The sequence below is a fragment of the Patagioenas fasciata genome, chromosome 5 (genome assembly GCF_037038585.1).
Source record: "Patagioenas fasciata isolate bPatFas1 chromosome 5, bPatFas1.hap1, whole genome shotgun sequence".
Classification (NCBI taxonomy): Eukaryota; Metazoa; Chordata; class Aves; order Columbiformes; family Columbidae; genus Patagioenas; species Patagioenas fasciata.
The window spans coordinates 17,212,515-17,231,199 of record NC_092524.1 but is presented as its reverse complement, the minus strand read 5'-3'; the positions used below and the strand labels follow the sequence as shown (position 1 = coordinate 17,231,199).

At 52.0% G+C, this 18,685-nt stretch overlaps 1 protein-coding gene across 1 annotated transcript; it reads right to left on the bottom strand.

Moving 5' to 3' along the window:
- Nucleotides 1-961: 961 nt before the first annotated feature.
- CTSD (cathepsin D) lies at nucleotides 962-17,345 on the bottom strand. The gene is made up of 9 exons (XM_065838376.2): nucleotides 17,147-17,345; nucleotides 16,507-16,663; nucleotides 14,087-14,210; nucleotides 12,289-12,407; nucleotides 8,133-8,332; nucleotides 6,893-7,015; nucleotides 5,553-5,697; nucleotides 4,474-4,572; nucleotides 962-3,792 (listed from the first exon to the last, which is right to left on the bottom strand). The coding sequence occupies exons 1-9, from the start codon at nucleotides 17,206-17,208 to the stop codon at nucleotides 3,631-3,633; spliced, it is 1,191 nt and encodes a 396-aa protein (XP_065694448.1). The 5' UTR covers nucleotides 17,209-17,345; the 3' UTR covers nucleotides 962-3,630.
- Nucleotides 17,346-18,685: the final 1,340 nt, after the last annotated feature.

Here is an 18,685-nt window from a genome sequence, read left to right as displayed (position 1 = left end):
CATTGATAAATATTTGGCAGCCGATGGCTTGTTCTCCCCTTGGGCTACTGGGGAACGGTGGGCTGCACGCTTTGTTTTCAGGACCCAGCCAGCCCTTTCGGGTTAAATCCACCTCTTTAACATAGGACAACAGTTGATTGCAGTATTAAGGCATCCTGGGGGAAGAGAGGCTTGGGATGTGCCAGTGGGGAAATCAGTTAAGCTCTCTGCATGCTTAGATCTGCATTCAGAAAATGGGATGGGACTTGGCTGCATCCATCCTGCTTACGTAGATGACGCTTTTTTCAAAGTAGGGATTAGCTCTTATCTTCCACCTGGCACATGGGGCTTTCATTCTGCATTGGAGTCTCCAGCTCCTGTGCAGCAGCACTAGGACTAAAAAATCACACAGCCAGGAAAGAGGAATGGATTTTTCCTACATTTGGGAAAAAAAAAAAAAGTTCTTCATCACCAGGCTCTGGGAGCATAAACTCCACATCCTAGTCAGTTTTAGGTTGGACTTAGGAACTGGAGTCCCGCTTTGGCTGCTACAGGACCACTCTATGTCCCAAGTCAAGCAGAAGCTTTTCTAGCTGGCCCAGAGGACAGCTCGAGTACCCTGCAGGAGGACTACCTTTGGCATCACTCAGCCATGGCCATGTGGCCCCAGGAGTAGGCTGTAGACTAGGAGAGATGCTGAAGTGCCTGGCACCCTGGTGGTGCTGGGTCAGGCAGGTGATATCGTTACATCACCCTGAGGAGGCTGAATTGTGTTTTAATACATTGAAAAAGACAAAACCAACAGGTTCCCAGCATATTTCCATATCGGAGAGAAGGGAAGTAACCCTTTTGAATCATGGTCTGGTCCACCTGAGTGGGTGACCAGGCATAGCGAGACAACAGGTCAGGGAGACACAGTCTTCTGGACACGGAAAGAGAGTTTGGCATCTCAAACTGCTTAAGGAAAGACCAGTCTCTGAGGTAATGGGGGGAAATACTGTATTTTCATTTCCATTTTCTGTGATGAGACAGTAATTCTGACAGCAAATTAGATTAAAACAAAAACAGTCACATTGTTAGAGCTTGGTTTAAAAATGCAAATAAAAGAACAAGGGGAGGAGACCCATTCAGGGAAGATGAACCACTCCTCCATCCTATCCTAAGGTATGTCACTCAGGGCATCATTCTGGACCATGTTCTCTCCCCAGGCAGCAGTCTCCTGCCTGCCCAAAGACAGACACCAGCCCAGCCTTGGGTTACTGCAGAGGCTACAATGCAGACAGCATAAAGCATTGCATACCCAGCAGAACCACAGCCTGATGTTTTTTTCCAGGGCTATGCTGCACATCCCCCTTAAATCTGATGCCAAAGATGTTTAAACCCCACCATGAGCTCAATGTCAGGCTTCCCCCCCACATCAGGTCTGATTAGTGGGTACCCACGCGGCTGTCACTGTCTCTCCATGCTGGAGAAATCCTGCAGCTGGGAAACAACGTAGCAGGACTTGGAGGATCTCGGGGCACTTAACTGATGCGAAACTGGGTCTCTCCAGAGAGGTGCTGAATATCTGATTTTGGAGTACCTATTGATGATTTTTTTGGGGGGTGAACATGCTACTGTTCTCTAGCCCATCTGCAACAGATGTCCTTAAGCCATCAGATGCAGGGTTACGGGTGAAGACTACAGCAGGCAGAAGCAAGCTTAGGGAGCAGCATTTGTCACATCCATGGTTGCAGGAGACAACACACAGATCAGAATTGTGTCTAGGCCTATCCCCACTGCCCACGTCAGAGCCCTCCAAAGCACATGGCATAGTTATGAAGCCAAACCTATCAGCTGCAGAGGGTGGAGACACAGGACATCTGCAGGCTATGTGCTTGCTGTCCTCCGACAGCTCACCTCAGAACCTCTTCCCCACCCGTGCTTCTGGTACCCATGGAGAATTTAATATTGGGGATGATTTATATGTATTTCACTGGGCATAACCATCTGTTCACCCACTGCCTCCGGGGAACTTTCATGGCCCCACCAGTACTGCTGTCAGGATTATCAGTGAATTTTGGGGAGCCAGGATTTTACCATCTGTTTTGTCTAGTCTGGGGTCATGGCTGGTACTGATTCAGCCCTCTTGCCACCCGCAGCTTTTCCCCTCACCTGCTGCCACTCCCTAACTTCAGGACCTGATCCAGTGCCCTGGGAAAGTGAAGAGAGTCTTCCATTCCCAGCATAGGCTGGGACTCTTGCCAGACTCTCTTCTGCTTTCCAGTAGTGCTTAAAACTCACTTTATCGAGCTCCCAACTCCACCAGTGTTTGCCTACTGACGCCAGCCCATTGAAGTGAGCGGCTCCATATGCACAGGTATCGGCTCTCCGGGAGAATCTGCGAGCACAGCTGCATCAGTTACAGGATTGTGCCTGACTCTGCAATACAGAGCTCTCACCAGTGTTAGTAAGGTGGAAGGCAGGTAAGGAGGGTGATATGGACATCTGGGTTTCAGGACAAGGCAGCAGGGAAAGTGAATGCATGTCCAGCAGCTGCCACAGCATTCTCCTGCCTGGGAGGCTTGCTGGCTCTGCCAGCTGTCTGTTGAGCTTTGGACGGTTCAAAACACTGCAAATAATGTTTCCAAAAGATCTTACATGGCTGACAAACACCTATGGATTTTATCAGTGTGATTTCAACTTGTAGATCACTTAGTTGCTTTAGGAAACATTATTGTCGACTCACTGGCTGCAGATAGAGAGGGGAACATCTGTGGTTTAAAGAACCTGAGAGAAGTTCACCAAACTCAAGAAAACCTGTGTCAAGTGACTTTGCTCAGCAGAAAGCTGGGCCTTCATGACTATGAATTCAAGTGACCTCTATTAAATGCTATCTTGACCCCCCTGCTCCCTGAGGAGTCCCACTGGCTGAAGCCCACTACAAATCCCTGCCTTCTTAGGTCAGGCACATGATGTCTCCAGCTCTCTCACTGGTGCCATCAAAACACAAAACCACACTACAAATGCCCTTGGGCTCTGAAAAATCAACTCCTGGGCATGCTATTGTGATTCCCTATCACTCCAGCCTGGGACGCGCTCTCCTAGGACCAAACCAGCACAAACCTATTGAGAAATGATCTAGCGATTGCCGCCTCAACTCATCACCGAGGGGTGATGGAGACAGACTCTCCCTCCATCCCACTCCCCCACTTCATCAGTGAAAAAGCAAGAAGTAAACCCCTTCCCCATCCCTCTCCCCCCGCGCAGAAGCCAAAACCCAAGAGCAGCCACACAGCCTCTCTGCAGGAACAGAGGTGCTGGGCTCCAGCCAGCTGACCCTCCAGGAAAGAGACCAAGGCTGGGAGACATGAGAGGGCCTTGTTCAGCTCTGAGAATCATTCTTAAAAACAAATACTGGAAGACCTAGCAGTAAAGCAAGGGGCTACTCCAGCTGGCGTTGTCAACTAGAGACCTCCCAGCACCACTTACTCAACAGAGGGGAAAAAAGCAGCTAGCAGGGCACTAATGACTATTTTCCATGTAATTTTAAATCTAGTTCCTCTTTTTTTTTTTTCCTTTCCACTCACTGGATTTCTAATCCTGGTAATCTTTCTCTACAGCTCCTGTGCATGTGTGTGTGTGTGAGGCAGATGCAGTGGGGTCAGGCGCTTAGACACATTTGGCAAAGCCAACAGAGTCATTATCACGGTCAAAGACGGTGTAGTAGGGACCGATGAAGACATCTCCCAGGATCCAGAGTGGGCCCCCAGGGGGTGGGACGTCAAGGCCTGAAAAGCCACTCAGGCAGATGGTCTCTCCTTGTACAGAAACCTAGAGAGAAGAGTGAGAGCTTCAGTATGAGGATATCCTCCCCTCCCCTCAACCTCACAGGCTCAGCAATAACACCTGCCAACACCAGCTGTGCTTCAGCCTCACCCAGCCCAAGATCTACAGCTTGCAAAACTAACTCCCAACCCACCACTCCCACAGCTCCAAACCCAGCTTCCCCTCCCAGAGCCCTTAGGTAGCAAGCAAAGCATCCAGTAAAGCCACACGTGCCCATAAACCTCCCGGCCCACACAACTCTGAATTAGAGCTGTTGTTGACATTTCACATAAGATGGTCCTTGCAAATTGACTCTGATGGCTTAAATGCCAGCTGGTGGCCTCTGCTATGACAGGGCTGGCCTCATGACACCAGAATCCAGTAGAAAGGGGCAGAATGTTTGCACAAAGTCATGCAACAGCCTGCCTGCTCCTTCTCTCCCATTCTGCTGTCCCTCATGAGCATCACGCAGGGGATCTCCTTCCTGCAGGATTGCAGTGAGGTTCCCTGGGTCCATCAGCCAGTGCCACCACCCCCACATTCCAGCCTTTCAGATTTTTTTCCCCAAGTGCCAGCTCCAGCCTTGCTTTTGCTGCTCTGGATTTCACGGTTAAGGTTTGAGTGGAGAAGGCAAAAGTCAGGCCTTGGGGAGGAAGTGTAGGGTGGGTGAAAGCTGCCTAGACGCACCTTGAAGACATACTGCTCTCCGGTGAGCTGGTAGGGCTTCCCTCCTAGTGTTAGAGTGATGACAGGCAGAGATGACACCTTATCACAGGGAATCACATACTGAAACAGAAACAGTAAAGGTTTTTGACTTAGACAGCAGCTCCCATGCCATCAGGAAAGAGCACTGTCTGCCCCGGGCACAATCACGTCTTTGCTGTCGTTGTCCCTAAGAACTGCTCATCTCAGGGTGCAAAAGAGGCCTGAGCAGGGGTAAGTGGGTTGCTACCTGCTCAGGGCTGCAAGCTGAGGGGCCAGAGGGTTTTAGAGATAAGGATGCAGCCAAAGGATGGTGGGTTCAGCTTTTGGTTCTGCTGAGCCCCAGGGTACAGCACCAATGCAGTAGGGCTGGGGTCTTTCCTCTGCCACAGGAACACACATGGCTCACTACAGCCTAGAGACACAGACAGACCCGCAGTGTGACAAAAGGACAAAGCCAGTTTAATTAACACTGGTCAGTCTTGGGAAGGGTGGCGGGTCTAAGTCAGCTGTTGCTGCAGGCTGAGGTGTCCCCACACTGCTCCCTACAAGTGCTCACAGCACTGTGATTTGTGAGGGGTTTCAGACTAGAGCATCCTTCCTAGAGGGTTCTTATAATCCCTGTTCCTCCACAATTTCAGGGAGGAGAGATGACCTTGTGAGATTAGCTAAGATGGTTAAAAACTTGGCAGGAAAGGACTGTCATTTGCATTAAATACATCTGTACTAAAGTGCCTCTGGACTCACGTTAATGTGAATCCTTGGCCTCAACTGCAACTTACACCCCTTCTCCTCCACCTCCCAGAGATGGGTGGCAGACGTGACCCAAAGTGCCCTAAAGTTCATGGGACTGTGCCCTCTACTGAGAGCACTAGCAGAGGGTTGAATGCAACCTGGAGTCAAAAGACAGCAGGGTCCCTGCTATGCCAGGGGCCTTTCCAGGAGCAGGGGCTGAGAATGGACACCAGAAGACTGGGGTCTCTACAAGCAACTGGGTGCAAAGCAAGGCATCAGCATGGATGCTGCAATAGCCATGGACTCCCACCTTCCCAGCCCGGCCTCACCTGGCCTTTGATGAGCGGTTTTGCACCGATGGCTGTCTGCAGCTCCTTTACTTCCTTGGTGGGACCAGTGATAAGTGAAGTTCCTGTGTCCACGATGGCCTCACAGCCCCCTTTGCACAGAGTCAGCCCATTGGCAACGTCCACCCTGGAGAGAGAGTCCAGACAGAAGACAACCCTTAGAGGCCTTCCAGCAAAGGCTGCCAGGAGCAGCAAGCACACAGTTGAAGGCAGCTGAGCCTCGGCAGTACGCAGACATGCAAGGGAGCACTGCAACAGACAACCAGGAAGGACAGGTGCTCAGAAACCCTAATGCAGCACTGACTTAGAGTGCAGAGCCCCTGATTCCCCACAGGGCCTTCGCCTGCCACTGACCAAACAGGTGCCTTGGCGCTTACTGCATTTCTGCAGGCAGCCCTGACTGCTGCTCGCGTACACTGCCTGATAAACACCATGACTAATGGGCACGTGAGCCAGATAAAGGTGATGCATTAGGGACTTGTATGACCTGTGCCACTGCAAAAAGCAAAGGGTTAAAGGGGTGGTGTGATGGCTGAGGGGGTCAGAGGCAAGGGAGGAGTTTATGTACATGCAAGACGCAAGACAGGAGCTGCTCAGCTTCCTCACCCACATCGCATCTCACAGCAGTGCAGACAGATAAGCTTTCCAGCCAAGGGTCTGCCATGCTTTGCCAATGCATCAGGGTTGGGGGAAGACAAAAACTAAAACCCTGCACTGGGTGGGGGGGATGCCATCCCTGTGAAAAGGACACACTCTGATCGCAGGCCACTTTTAAGTTCCCATCACGTGGGAGAGCTCAGAATAGACCGCAGGGCTGGTGGGCCGGCAGCTCAGCTCGCTCTCCTCCCCTCTGCCTCCAACAATGTGCACTGATTGCTGTGCCGTGCCCTTCAGTCAAGGGCTGGCTTCCTGGGGCCTTATCCTGCTCCTCTGGAGCTGTGTGCAAGCGAGCCGTGGAACTCAGATCTCACTGACAGCTGAGCAAAGCTGGGGTTTAATGTGTGGGGCTTGCCCTGCCTGCAAGGAAGACACACTGGCTTTTTTCCATTCTTTGCAAGGGCACAGCAGGTATCTTCAGGTGCCACACCATAAACTAGAGGAAAGGATTTTGTGGAATATCTCCTGCTGTTTTCTGCCTCTCCTCCCCTTCCAGCAACATATGATCCAACCTTAGAGTGGGATTTTAATCTGCCTTTTTTGTTGTGGATGTGTTGCAGGGATAAAGGATGCTTCCCTTTCCAGAAGAGTCTTAGCCCAACCCCAGGCATGAGCTGTCTGCACGCATGTCCCTATGCATGTAGTTGGGTGGAGGGGGGACTTACGCGTCCATGTGGACCTGCCAGTAGGCCTTGCGTGTGACATTGACCCAGCTGAAGTCACCACTGTAATACTTGGGGTCAGTCCCTCCCAGGAGCAGCTCGCCACCAGGCTGAGCGGAGGGGTCTCTGGAAAAAAACAAAAACAAACCCATGAACATCAGGGGCAGCGCAAGAACAATCCCCTCCACACACCCCCCGAATACATGCTATGGTGCTTGGGGGTGAAGAACGGCATTAGCAGCATTGGAGACAGACAAATTACATTGTGCTATAATATGTCAAGATAAGGACAGTTACTGTGAGATAGGCTGTGGTGAAGAAATGCGAATATTTTGGCCGAGCTGAAGCATACTACAGCTTCTTGCTTAATGCTTTCACATGAACACCTGAAGAAACTCACTGTAGATAAGGGAGACAGCAAAGGGGAACAAAGCACTGGTGTAGGGAACCTCCCAAATAATCAGTCTGTAACAAGCACCTGCACAGGGCTGCACATGGCTGGTGCAGCATTAGGTTACTGCACCAGCCAGGAGCCTCAGAGCTGAATCCTCAAGGTTACCGTGAGATAAAAAGCTCACTACCGAGCAGATGGGAAGAAATATGGTGATGGGGGAGGGCTGGCACTTGAGTGGCCAGCAGCAGTACTCTCTGCCCTCCCCACTCTTGGTGTGCTACTTTAAGGGCTGAAGTAGTTCAACATTACCCCTGCGGTGCCAGGAGGATGACAGGGTGTCCTGGGGGGAGCAGCAGTGGCTATGCAGGCACTGGAAGCTGTGCAGGAGGATTTCCTGGGTGGTGATGGCTGGTGGGGGGCATGGTTGCCTACGATGTGACATGATGGTGGCCAAACTGCTCACGGATTTTTGGCAACAGACGGGGCCTGTGTTTACACCCCTAATGGAGACTGCACTAGCAATGTGCAATTTCATGATCACAACCCTGTATATTCTTGTTTCTCTTCACTCTGGAAACATCCTCTGTCTCTTCAACAGTTGAGAAATCTGGTAGCAGATCTACCCAGCTTTTTATCAGTAAAATGGCTGCATTTCTACTTCCCTTCTTAATTCAGAGCAGTAAACAGAAGAGATTGTGGCCTGACTGCTCCAGCAAGGAGACCTTGCTTAGACCTCCCCAACATCGCTGGCCAAGGCATAAACTGGCACATGGTAAGAGGTGCTAACAGGAGGCATAGAGAAATGCCCAGCTGGGCTTGCCAAAGGTGCACCACCAAATCCAACACTACCTGTTCAGGTAGAAGGAGAAAATGTTTTTCTCAATCAGCTTCTGTTGCATGATGTTATCGAAGAAAGGGGTGACCTTGTCCACAGAGATCCTCGGGAACGCCATGCCCAGGATGCCGTCGAACTTGGCAGCGATGAACGTGATGCCTGGCTGCTTCAAGGCCTCCCCGAAAATCTGGTTCTTGATTTTCAAGTTACCAAGCTGAAGGGATATGGGGAGGGAAGGGAAAAGCAGGTTGTAAAGAAAACTGACTCAGGGGACCAGGGTAGAAATGGGATCGCACTGAACACAAGCGGTAGCATGTCCCTCAATGCGCTGCCACGCTCCTGCCTGCTTTCACCCTTGCATTTGAAAGCAGCTGCAGAAACCAAATACCCGGTGCCATTCTCTCTGGGGAGGGGGGCAGGGAGGAGGATGGGCAGGCCACTCTGGCCACACAGTGGCACCTCCTCCTGTGGCAAAGCCCCACACACTCCTACAAGCAGCAGACTCCCTCTGCTCACCTCACTCAGCACTTTCAGCCTTTTGCTGGATCGCAGCACTGTATGTGCCATTTTGCAGTTGCTCCTCTTTGCACAGAGGCCCCTATATCACTTTGTCACCCATATATGCCTTCCCCTATCGCATACTTCACCCTTTTCTCCCAAAAGGCTCTTCTGCTGCACCATTAATCCTCTTCCCCACCCTGGACAACTTCTAAAATCATCTCTGTGTCCTCAGGTACTGCTTTCATTCCCAGCTGGGAGCACAAATCCCTCTCACCTCTGCAAATGACCCCTGCAATCTCAACTACAAAAGAAACATCCCCAGGATATTGCTGCATCTCCCAGAGGACCCAGCCTGTGGAGACCTCCCATGGGAGGGCAGAAGACACAGCCAGGAAAGCGAGGTTGAGCCGGAAGCATGAAAATAGCAGAGTACTATGAATGCAAAGGTCACCTCTCTTGCCAGACTCAAGAAGAACTGGTGTTCCACACTGGAAAGCTGAAACGCCTCACAAGGGCAGATCGCCGGAAAGAAGGAGCTCACAGAAAGCAGGATAGCTCTGCTGACAGGGAGCAGGACATGTCTGCTGGGTCTAGCAGTTCAGGAGGTTTTCAAGCTTCTGGCTGATGATGGGCAATTTTAGCATCCATGCTAGGACAATTTCAGCCTCTCAGACTGCAGCTATCAGCCCTGTAGTGAACCAGGCTGGACTAAAAAGCTGCCCTCTCCTACCTGATGGCCGATAACGATCCCTGTAAATTACTAATATCCCTCCAGGGTTAGACATAGCAAAGCTGGGATGGGCTGTGTTAGCTTTAATGGTATCAGAGGCTTGTGCTACGAAAGGGCAATCGAGCCTTGCAAAAGCTAAAAGCCACAGGGCAGGATGTGGGGCGAAACAGCTCGCAGCAACGCATCCGCTTGCCGGCACCCGGCTGTATGCCACAGGTTTATGAAAGCCGCTGCTCCGCCACCCAGCACCACTAGTCCTGCAGCAGCTCAAAGTTCAATAAGGCTTCCACTTAAAAATAAAATGCAATGGACTGATAAAACTGACTGCAAGGTTTGTTTGAATATTGCTGTGGCTGCACATGCCAAGAGGGAGGCAGATATCTGCCTAGTAGTGGGGTCTCAGCAGACCCTGCCTGCGCTTGGTCCTTAGCAGGACTGAAACCCAAGAGCATCTTTATCAGAGCACTGGCGCCAGATCCTTTGTCTCTGTCCCTTGGCTGGCTCCCACCCAGACACTAGCGACCAAAAATCATTACCAGTGGATGGCTGCGTGGTGGCCACCTTCCAGAACCTGAAGACAGGTGTCAGCACCCTGCAGCTCACCTGGTCTGCTAGTGGTCTCAGCTGAGCAGGTAAGTGCTGGATGGTGAAGGAAGACTAGAGATGAGAGCCTCTGTAGCACAGTTTGGCACCAGGGCTTGGGGCTCCCTACTGCAGAGGCACAGGGGAAAGGTGGGGAGGGACATTTCCTCTGTGCTGTACCTGCACAGTAGCCTTGCGAGAGGCATCATGCCACACAGCCAGCAAAGCTTCCTCTGCTGTCCTTGAAGGTCATCCCAAGGTCGAGCTGCAACATAGGGCTGACATGCTCAAGCAACAGAGAGCTGTCTGAAGCCAGTGCTCTTCAGAGAGAGAGCAGCACTGTGGTGTGCTATGCTACGTGGCATCATTTCTTCACAGGTGGAGAGATGTTTGACATGAGCTTGTCACCCTCTCCAAAAAAAATTCTGGGCTGAAGAACTCTGGACTTCCTGCCAACCAGCATTTTTCAGTCAGATGTCAGCGCTACCTACCACAGACTGCTATGGCTGCTTCCAGCCACTGGGATGGCTGAAGCTGAGAGGGTCACCCTGAAGGCTGTTTCAAGGTCTACATTTTCAGACTACACCCAACTGGGAGCTTGCATCAGAGGAAGTATCTTGGTGTCCAAGCTGAAAGTCCCCAACCCTCTGAGTTGCCCCCACTCGTGCATACCACAAGCGCGACACTGCTCAGGCTCCCCACAGGAGGTTTCTCTTGCTTCTGCCCAGACAAAAACCAAATGCTACAAGCCATGCTGGATGCCAAGAGCCATCCCCACTTCCCAAACAAGCTCAGGCACAAAATCCTTCCTCCGAGCCGCTGGAAACTGAAGAGCTAATTAGCAAGCAGGCATTACGGTGATAATTACAAACCAGGAATAAAAGAAAAAGCTGCAATTTTCCTTCTGACTCACTTCAGCCCCTGCATTAAGCTAGAAAATGCCTAATCCAGCCCACACTTTCACAGGACAATAAAGTTGACTGTTTGCTTCACCGCGCCACTCCATTACTGGGACGAATGCAGATGCCTCCACCTGCTCTGTCTGTATTTTGCAAACTTCATGTAAAAGAATTCATTAATGTTACATGCAGGGTGCCTTCACCTGGCGAGAGCTGTGGCAAGGCTCAGATGGGCAGCATTTTTAGTGTTGGGGTCTTTCTAAACGAACTGAGGGATGCAGGAAATAAATGGCAGGAAATTAAACTGAAATGGTTCCGAAGGTCAGTGGGCTGCAGGAGGTGGAAAACAAAACCAGAGGTGCAAAGCTGCTGGCAGCCCCCCGTGGCTCCTCCCCCCCAGCCTTGTCTGCACTGATTTTCAGGGTTCATCGAGCCCATCAAAAACCTTCTCCCTCAAAGAGGGACCTGCACCCAGCCTGACCTGTTGTCTTTGGATGTGGCACAGAGGTAACAGCTGGTGCTTCCAGGCTAGCCTGAAATTTTCCTGCTATAACAATAGGCTAAAGAATGCCCCTTGCATGAGCTACCCACTTTGGGTTCCTCTTGGATATTTTTCTTTTGATATCGATGAAACTGATAAGCCCATACTTCTCAGCCAAACCTAATACTGAAAATCCCAAATCCTTAGATTTTTGTACTTATTCAAAACTCTTGCTTTGTCTCCCCGCTGTGAAGCAAACATATGCTCTTATCCCTGACAAGAGACCAAGTAACCTGGGAGCGCATGCACTGCTGATGTTCAGCAGCTGGCAAACTCTCATGAGCATCTCTACCTGGGAGGCAGTTGTAAAAGGTGTGTACCCTTTGCAGGGCAGAAAGCTCAGCCTTCACTTGCTGAAAAGGAAACAAAGGGAAGCAACCACCAGCAACCCAGATACCTCAGGCTGAGCTCTGAACTGTACTGGGGAACCCATCCCAGGTGTTACACAATCCTTGCAAATGTAAACACCATCCTTGACATCAGAACAGGATGGGGCTGCAAAGAGTCCATTCTGCTTGGTTTTTGGGCAACTGCCTGCATGAATGTCCACTTTCACATGAATATTGGCCAGGAACAAGCTGGGCACCACCAGCAGCCTGCAGTGGTGCTGGCACACTCTTAGGCTTGGAAAGTTTAGGTTTCAGGGGAAAAGAATTGATGGGATGACCACAGACCATGTTTGCAGGGCACCACGCATGCGGTCCATGCTCCTAGCCTGCTGATTAATACCTTCCCCCTTCTCTACCTGCCTTGGTCATCATCACCCCCTTGTTTCAAAGTACTTGGAAACATAGTGCTGAAGCATACTCAATAGGAGCAGGACACTCAAGAAGCGATACTCACTGAAATCAAACAGCTTTGAGCACTCTGCTGAAAACAGGTGGGGGCAGCCCATGACAAGGACAGTTGCTACTCACCGTGACAGTGTCCTGGCTGAGGTATCCAGAAAGGCTCCCCGTCCCATAGTGGATGGCGAAGTCAGTGCCATTCTCCACGTAGGTGCTGGATTTGGAGGAATCGTACTTGTGGTGCAGCACTGTGGCCAGGGAAGGGGACACAGGGAGACATACAACATCAGTGCTCCTTCAAACATAGGGCTCTCTGATAACCCAACTCCACAACACCCAGCTCCTCTGGACACACAGACACTCAACAATGCAAAGGTGGGCCTGAAGCTGCCATTGCCAAGCCTGAAATGCTTAACTAAGCATTTCCAATGTGTTGGGGATTAGGTGGGCAGATCCAATTTGGCTCTTAAATCAGATTTGGTCATCAGGTATTAAGAGCCAGAGGCTACACTGCTGGTGTGTCAGGGTGCATTAGACAGCAGAGTGAAACAATCCCCCTGTACTATGGAGAACCACAGTGGCTCTAAATACAGCCTGTTCTGGGCATTAACATTTTCACATTATGGATTTATCTGCTTCTTACTAACACTAGCTGAAAATGTTTTTGTTTTTGTTTTTTTTTTTTTTTTTTATTGTACAGAGAGGGCTCAAAATATTCTTTTATTTGCAGAGGAGAAGGGCTTTCCCCCAGTCCAACCTGCTTTTCTCCTTGGAAGTGTTGGGAACTGTAAGATATCCCTGGTTTCATGGTTGGGCAGATTCCTCCTCTGCAGATTCCTCCTGAGTCACGAGTTGGGCAGTGGCACACAGCGAGCTCAGCCAGCTCAGCTCTGTAGCTGCTCACTGAGCAGAGCAGACAGCAGCAGAGGACAAACCAGCTGAGCCCTACAGAAACCAACATGCCATACGGGGACTTCCCCGGCAGGGCTGTCTGGATCCCAGCCTGGCAGGAGGTTAGACTCATTGCATACTCGTAAAACAAGCCCTTTGGTCTCAGCACGTCCCACGCCACTGCCCTGAGAAACCAGCTCCCTCCTGCAGATCAAGAACCCTCAAGACAGACCAGATCTGGACCTCACCACCCTACCAGTGTCCTAAATCTCATTTCACATGTACAAAAATGTTTGTCTCCCCTCTGGGTACTACAGGTCCATACAAGGAGTCCAAATTTCCTCCCTGTCCCCAGTGAGCACTGTGGTACACCTTTCACAGTTGTGTTTGTTGGCTCCACAGGTTACTCTACTCTGCTTAGGCAGCACAGCTTCTGGTTTTTAAATGGCATTTTGGCATAGCTGGATTTGACACCTTCAGTTGTAGACATTTGTTGCATAGGAATGTCACAGAACAAAAAAAAAAAAAAAAAACAAAAAAAACCTTGTAGTCCCTAAGACATTCTTTCATCTCATCATGCCTACCTGGCTCTTGTTAATTATAAATCCATAAACATGCAGGCACATGTTCCATGCAGCAATAAACCAGAAACTAGGACAGTTTTTATCAGATCTGGCAAGAAGCTGATTTTTTTTTTCCACCTGCATTTCGCAATGGGGCAACAGCAGCGTCAGTCTATAATTTGGGGAGAAACATCACTACCTGTGATGCTGCTCCCCAGCTGCAGGGCCAAGGCAGCTGAGGAGGGATTGAAGCCATGTGTGGGTGACACAGAGGGACAAAAACCGGAAGGGAGTAATGAAAGATGGATGCAGGGGGTTGAAATCCTATTTCCAGCTCTGACCCTACAGAGCCCATCAGCTTCTGGAAAGACCTCTCATGCTGATGCCTCCATTTCTCCCCTTGCAAGGCTAGGATCTGCATTTTATGGTGAAGGACAAGCTGTTGAGCCATGGCTGGCACCAGTAACACTTACAGCAGGCAATGTCCAGCAGGTGACAGTGCACAGATGGCACCCAGAGGTTGGAGGAGCCAGTGTCAAAGACCACAGTGAACTTCTGAGCAGGAGTCCCAATGCCAATCTCACCATAGTACTGGGCCTGCAAAGCAGGAAAAGGAAGCTATGATCAGAGGTAGCCAGGTAAAAGCAGGGATTAAGACCAAAAAAAAAAATATCTCTTAGGATTGAAAAAGGAACCAGCTTCTTAACTAGACACTGCTCTCCTCCTGTTTTTGGCCGTGATGGGCTCCCGGCATTTGTCCTCTGGAAGGGAGGTTCCCTTTCAGTGTTCACATCTCATTACAGAATGTGTGAAAAGGATAAATTGGTGAGAAGTGGGATGGGTGCTTGTGGGGGAGGACTTTTGGCACAGGGCAACATGGCAAAAGAGAAGGGGGAAGGCCTACAGGCCAGCATGCAGATCACTACAGGCATGTGAAAAAAGATGGGACAAAGCCAAGCAAAACACCTGCGTTATTGAAAAGCTGAAACTGGCTGGGAAGCTGCTTTGCTGGTGAGTTTGCAGAGGAACTGTGGGTTGTGGTGAGCAGCAGCTCTGCCCACTGCAGGTGGAGGTACAGCTGTGGGGGCTCTCAGTGCAGGCTGGCAAGCCTCTGGGGTAGGGAGGAATAAAATGCTCAGTTGTGGGCATCAGAAGACTTTGGAGAAGCTGGAGGGAGAAAAGGGCATCAGCAGCACCACCAGAGAGGGATTTATGGCTATGAGGTGACAGTTTAGAAGAAGTCCCTGTAGCACAGCTATCTGATGGATATCCCTATGGCCTGCGAGTGCATTTCTGCTGAGACTGGAAGAAACCTAGGTGCCTGAGATGTTAGGAGGGCATCACTCTACCTGGAAGGGAGAGACCAAATAGGGAATGTTTTGCAGGTGTCAGACAGACCCATTTTTCCCCAGCCCTCCCAAAGGGGCAGAGAGCCATGTCATGCTTGGCAAGCAGCTGGATCAAGGCCTGGAGAACAGGCTGCTACCAAGGGAAGTCAACCTTTCCAAACCCCTTGTGTACCTAATTAAAGGGAGGGGGTGAGAGGGTGGGGAAGAAAACAGGATTATCAAAGCTGCTCACCTCCTGTGCACTTAGTTTGCAGGGATTGCACACTGAGTAATCAATAATCCATCACAATTAGCCATAATGGGGAAACAGCACTTGCTTCCAGTGATTCTGAAATTATTGCTGGGGTTTGAAAATTAATCCCTGGTATAAGGGACCTGTACATCAAACACACAGATCCAGGAGGGGTCCCAAGGGCTGGTGGGGGGGCAGTCTAGGGGAGACTGTGCCTTTCATCCCAACAGCTTCTCCAGTAGCAAGAGGTTTTTCAGCTGAGCTGGGAAGGACTCAACAGTCCCTTATCTCCCAGCACAGGTTGGGCTGGTCTACTTGTGACAAGGGAGCAGAGTCCTTCCCTAAGTGGTGGTCCAAGCTGTGGTTGTAAGAGACAATGCTGTGGTGCAACCACTAGTGCTCTGGCTTTCAACACCACCATTAAAACACCAGTGGCACTTCCAGCACAGTCCTGGCAGGACAATGTGGGCTGGGAGACAAGAGCCCCTGGGGAAAAGGAATAGGGGGGAAGATCCTGAATTAACATACCAGCTTCATTCTGCTGGCCAATGCTCACACCCCCCCAAGAGCCACAAGGGTACCCAGCAGGGAACCCAGAAATAGGAAACCCTGTGTGTATTTGGCAGCTGGGCAAGGGCAAACCTCATGTCCTTTATCTGGCTTCTTTTATCACTGCTTCTACCATGAAGGTCCTTAAGCTGCCAAGACTGTAGAAGTATAGAGTAGTTTTTCCAAAGGCCACACAGATGAACGATAGCAAGAGGAAGGGTTCAGCATACCCACTCCCACAGCAGCAAACTGGTGCGCAGTCCAAGCCCTCTCCACCTGCCCCATGCTTGGCTCTTTTATGCCCCAGTGCCCCACAGAACTAAGTACGATTTTTATGCCTCTATCTTCAGAAAGCGGAACCCAAACGTGTCAGAGATGCTAGGAAAGATTGCAAGCAAAAGGGCTTCTATTTACGATTGTTAATTAGTGACAGGGGAAAGGAAACAGCTCAGAGAAGCTGCAAAGCCCTTGCTTGGGTGGCAGTGGGCTGTTTATTATTATAATTATTAGTATTAGTAGTATTTTTAGTCTAGCAATGATGGGAAGCAACTTTCAGCAATGACCCACCAACACACGGGGGTGCATAAATCTCTCCTGTGGGATCAACGTCTCTCCCTCCTTCACCTTTCCAGCTGTGGTGGGACAGTGATGCTGCTATGTCCCCCCACCACCCTACGACAGGTATCCTCAGAAGTGACAGCCACTCTGTCAGCATCGCATTGGGGTTTGCCACAGTGTGGGGAATGGTCAGCAGGTTACTCACATCCATGTAGTTCTTCAGGATCTCTGGGGTGGGCTCCCCCACATCAGCAAAGCCTAGCTTGAACTTGAGGAGCTGGGTCATGGCATTCATGTCTGGGATCTCGCTGCCCACCTCACTCAGGACCCGCCGCATGGAGGGGAACTTGGTCAGAGGGATCCTGCACAGGAAAGGCAAACACCCACCTGTTAAGGAGGGAGTGTGTGTGGGGGGGTTCCCCCCAGGGACAGGGATCACACAGCTCCGCCGAAACCAGGGGACCCACCAGCATAGGGTGGACGAGGTCTGGGCTCCCAACAGCACCCTGTGCCAGATCCCCGTGCTGTGCAAAGCGCTTCTTCCAAAGCAGACGATACAGGGTGGGGGGGCAGGTGGCCGCCAAAGGTCACCGGGAAAACCAGGGAGAGACACCCCCCACCCCCGCCATGGGCAGGGCCCGAGTCCCCACCTGAGTACCCGCTGCTTTGACGGGGGGGCGGGGAGAGGACGCGGCCCCGGGAGAGCGGTGGCTGCGAGAGGTGGCTGGAGGCCATCATCACACCAGCACCTTGGGGCGCATGTCTCCCAAACCCCTACCCCACCCGGGGAGCTCAAACAGATCCCAGGGGGCTCAGCCAGATCCCGGGGGCGTCCCAGGGCTTACCTGATGAGGGCCGCGCACGGCCCTGCCAAGGCGAGCAGCAGGAGCAGGCCGCGGGGGCTCATGGCGGCGATGGCGGTGCTGGCTGCGGGTGACGAGCCCAGAGGATCCCGCCGCTGCGAGGCCGCGACAGCGCCAGGTCCCGCCCGCCCTGTTTTTGTAGGCGCGGCCGCCCCGCTGCAGCGCCCCGAGTCAGCTGACGGCCCGAACCGCCACCGGCCGCGTCACGTGTGGTGCGGGCTGGGGGTACCGCCCCCCGGCCCCCGGCCCGACCCCTGGCGCCCCGGGCAGTGACTCAGCCGCCGGGAAAGGGGAATAAACACCGCTAAAGAGATCACGAGGCGGCCGCCCGGCCCCGCGTGCCTGCTTTCCTTGCGTCTTTGACTTCCGTTTTGTTGGTTTTGTTCTTTCCAGGTTTTGTGGCTTTTCTCTCCAGCCTCGGCGCTGGGGCTGCAGCCCCCAGCCAGCAGCGCCCCCCAGCCTGGCACGGCAGGGGCTCGGCCTGCCAGAAGCCCGTGGCTGCTCACAGACCTCAGCCACACGCCCACTGTCACCTGTGGGGTTTAGTTTTGCAGCCAGGCCCACGGGGATGTCTGCACCCCCTGGCCCAATGGGAGCTGTGGCAGCCTGCCAGCCTCATGCGTCTTCCCAGGACACCCCTGGTTTGGGGGGAATCATCCTTCTGGGCTGGGGTTTTGGGGCGAGACAGAGATATTCTGGATGATGGCTTGTTTGGGGTGCACCAGAGGGCTGGCAAGCCAGATTCGCTGCCCCTCTCCCTCCCCCCTGCCCCGTTGAAATGCCACCATGGCAGTACCACGCCACCTATGGCTATTGAGGATAATGCTGGTGCCAGGTACAGTCCAGGGACCACTGGCCACCAGCAGAACCTGAGGCCGCCCCACTGCAGGATGCAGGGCTGAGCATTGGGGAACATTCTTTGCCACCTCTGGGATGTCAGGCTGGGCTCAGAGGTGCCACCCCACCAGTCTGGGAGGCAGTGGACAGAGCTAATCTCTGCCTCATTCGCCCCGACTGAGCTCTTACAGCCACGAGACCAGCTGGAAAACAAACAAACAAAAAATCGGATTTACAGACACTTCCCTTCCAAATCCTGAGGGTCAGGGCTGTTTGTTTTCTGCTCCTGCTTGTGCTCAGCCTTGGGGACAGGAGAGCAGTGGCCCATGGGACGAGCTGGGCACTGCTGGGTGGGGGACCCCGGCTATGTGGTAGGGTCCCTGTCACTTGTCCACCTCCTTTGTGCTCATGCAACTTCTGGAAAATCACTGGATCATATCACTGGCACTGAGCTCGCACCATCTACTCCCCGCTCTCCCTCCACAAGCCTCTTCCATCCTCCCACAGCCTCCCACAGCACTCCACGGATCTGTACCCACCACCCCCGATCGCTGTCTGTGTGGAGTGTTTTTAGGAGCTACTTCTGCTGTGGACTGTGTCTTGTCCCACTAGGCATCCAAATGGCCAAGCCTCGGTTAAGCTGGGGGTATCGGGAAACCTGCCACCTCCTCATGGGACACGGCA

What these genes read in the sequence shown, in the direction of transcription:
- CTSD (XM_065838376.2), bottom strand. Translation starts at nt 17,208, where the DNA reads ATGAGCCCCCGCGGCCTGCTCCTGCTGCTCGCCTTGGCAGGGCCGTGC. An exon ending in TCCTGAAGAACTACATGGAT is followed by an intron (nt 14,211 to 16,506) that starts GTGAGTAACCTG and finishes CCTGCTTTGCAG; the next exon opens with GCCCAGTACTATGGTGAGAT. An exon ending in TCAGCCAGGACACTGTCACG is followed by an intron (nt 8,333 to 12,288) that starts GTGAGTAGCAAC and finishes ATATCCCTTCAG; the next exon opens with CTTGGTAACTTGAAAATCAA.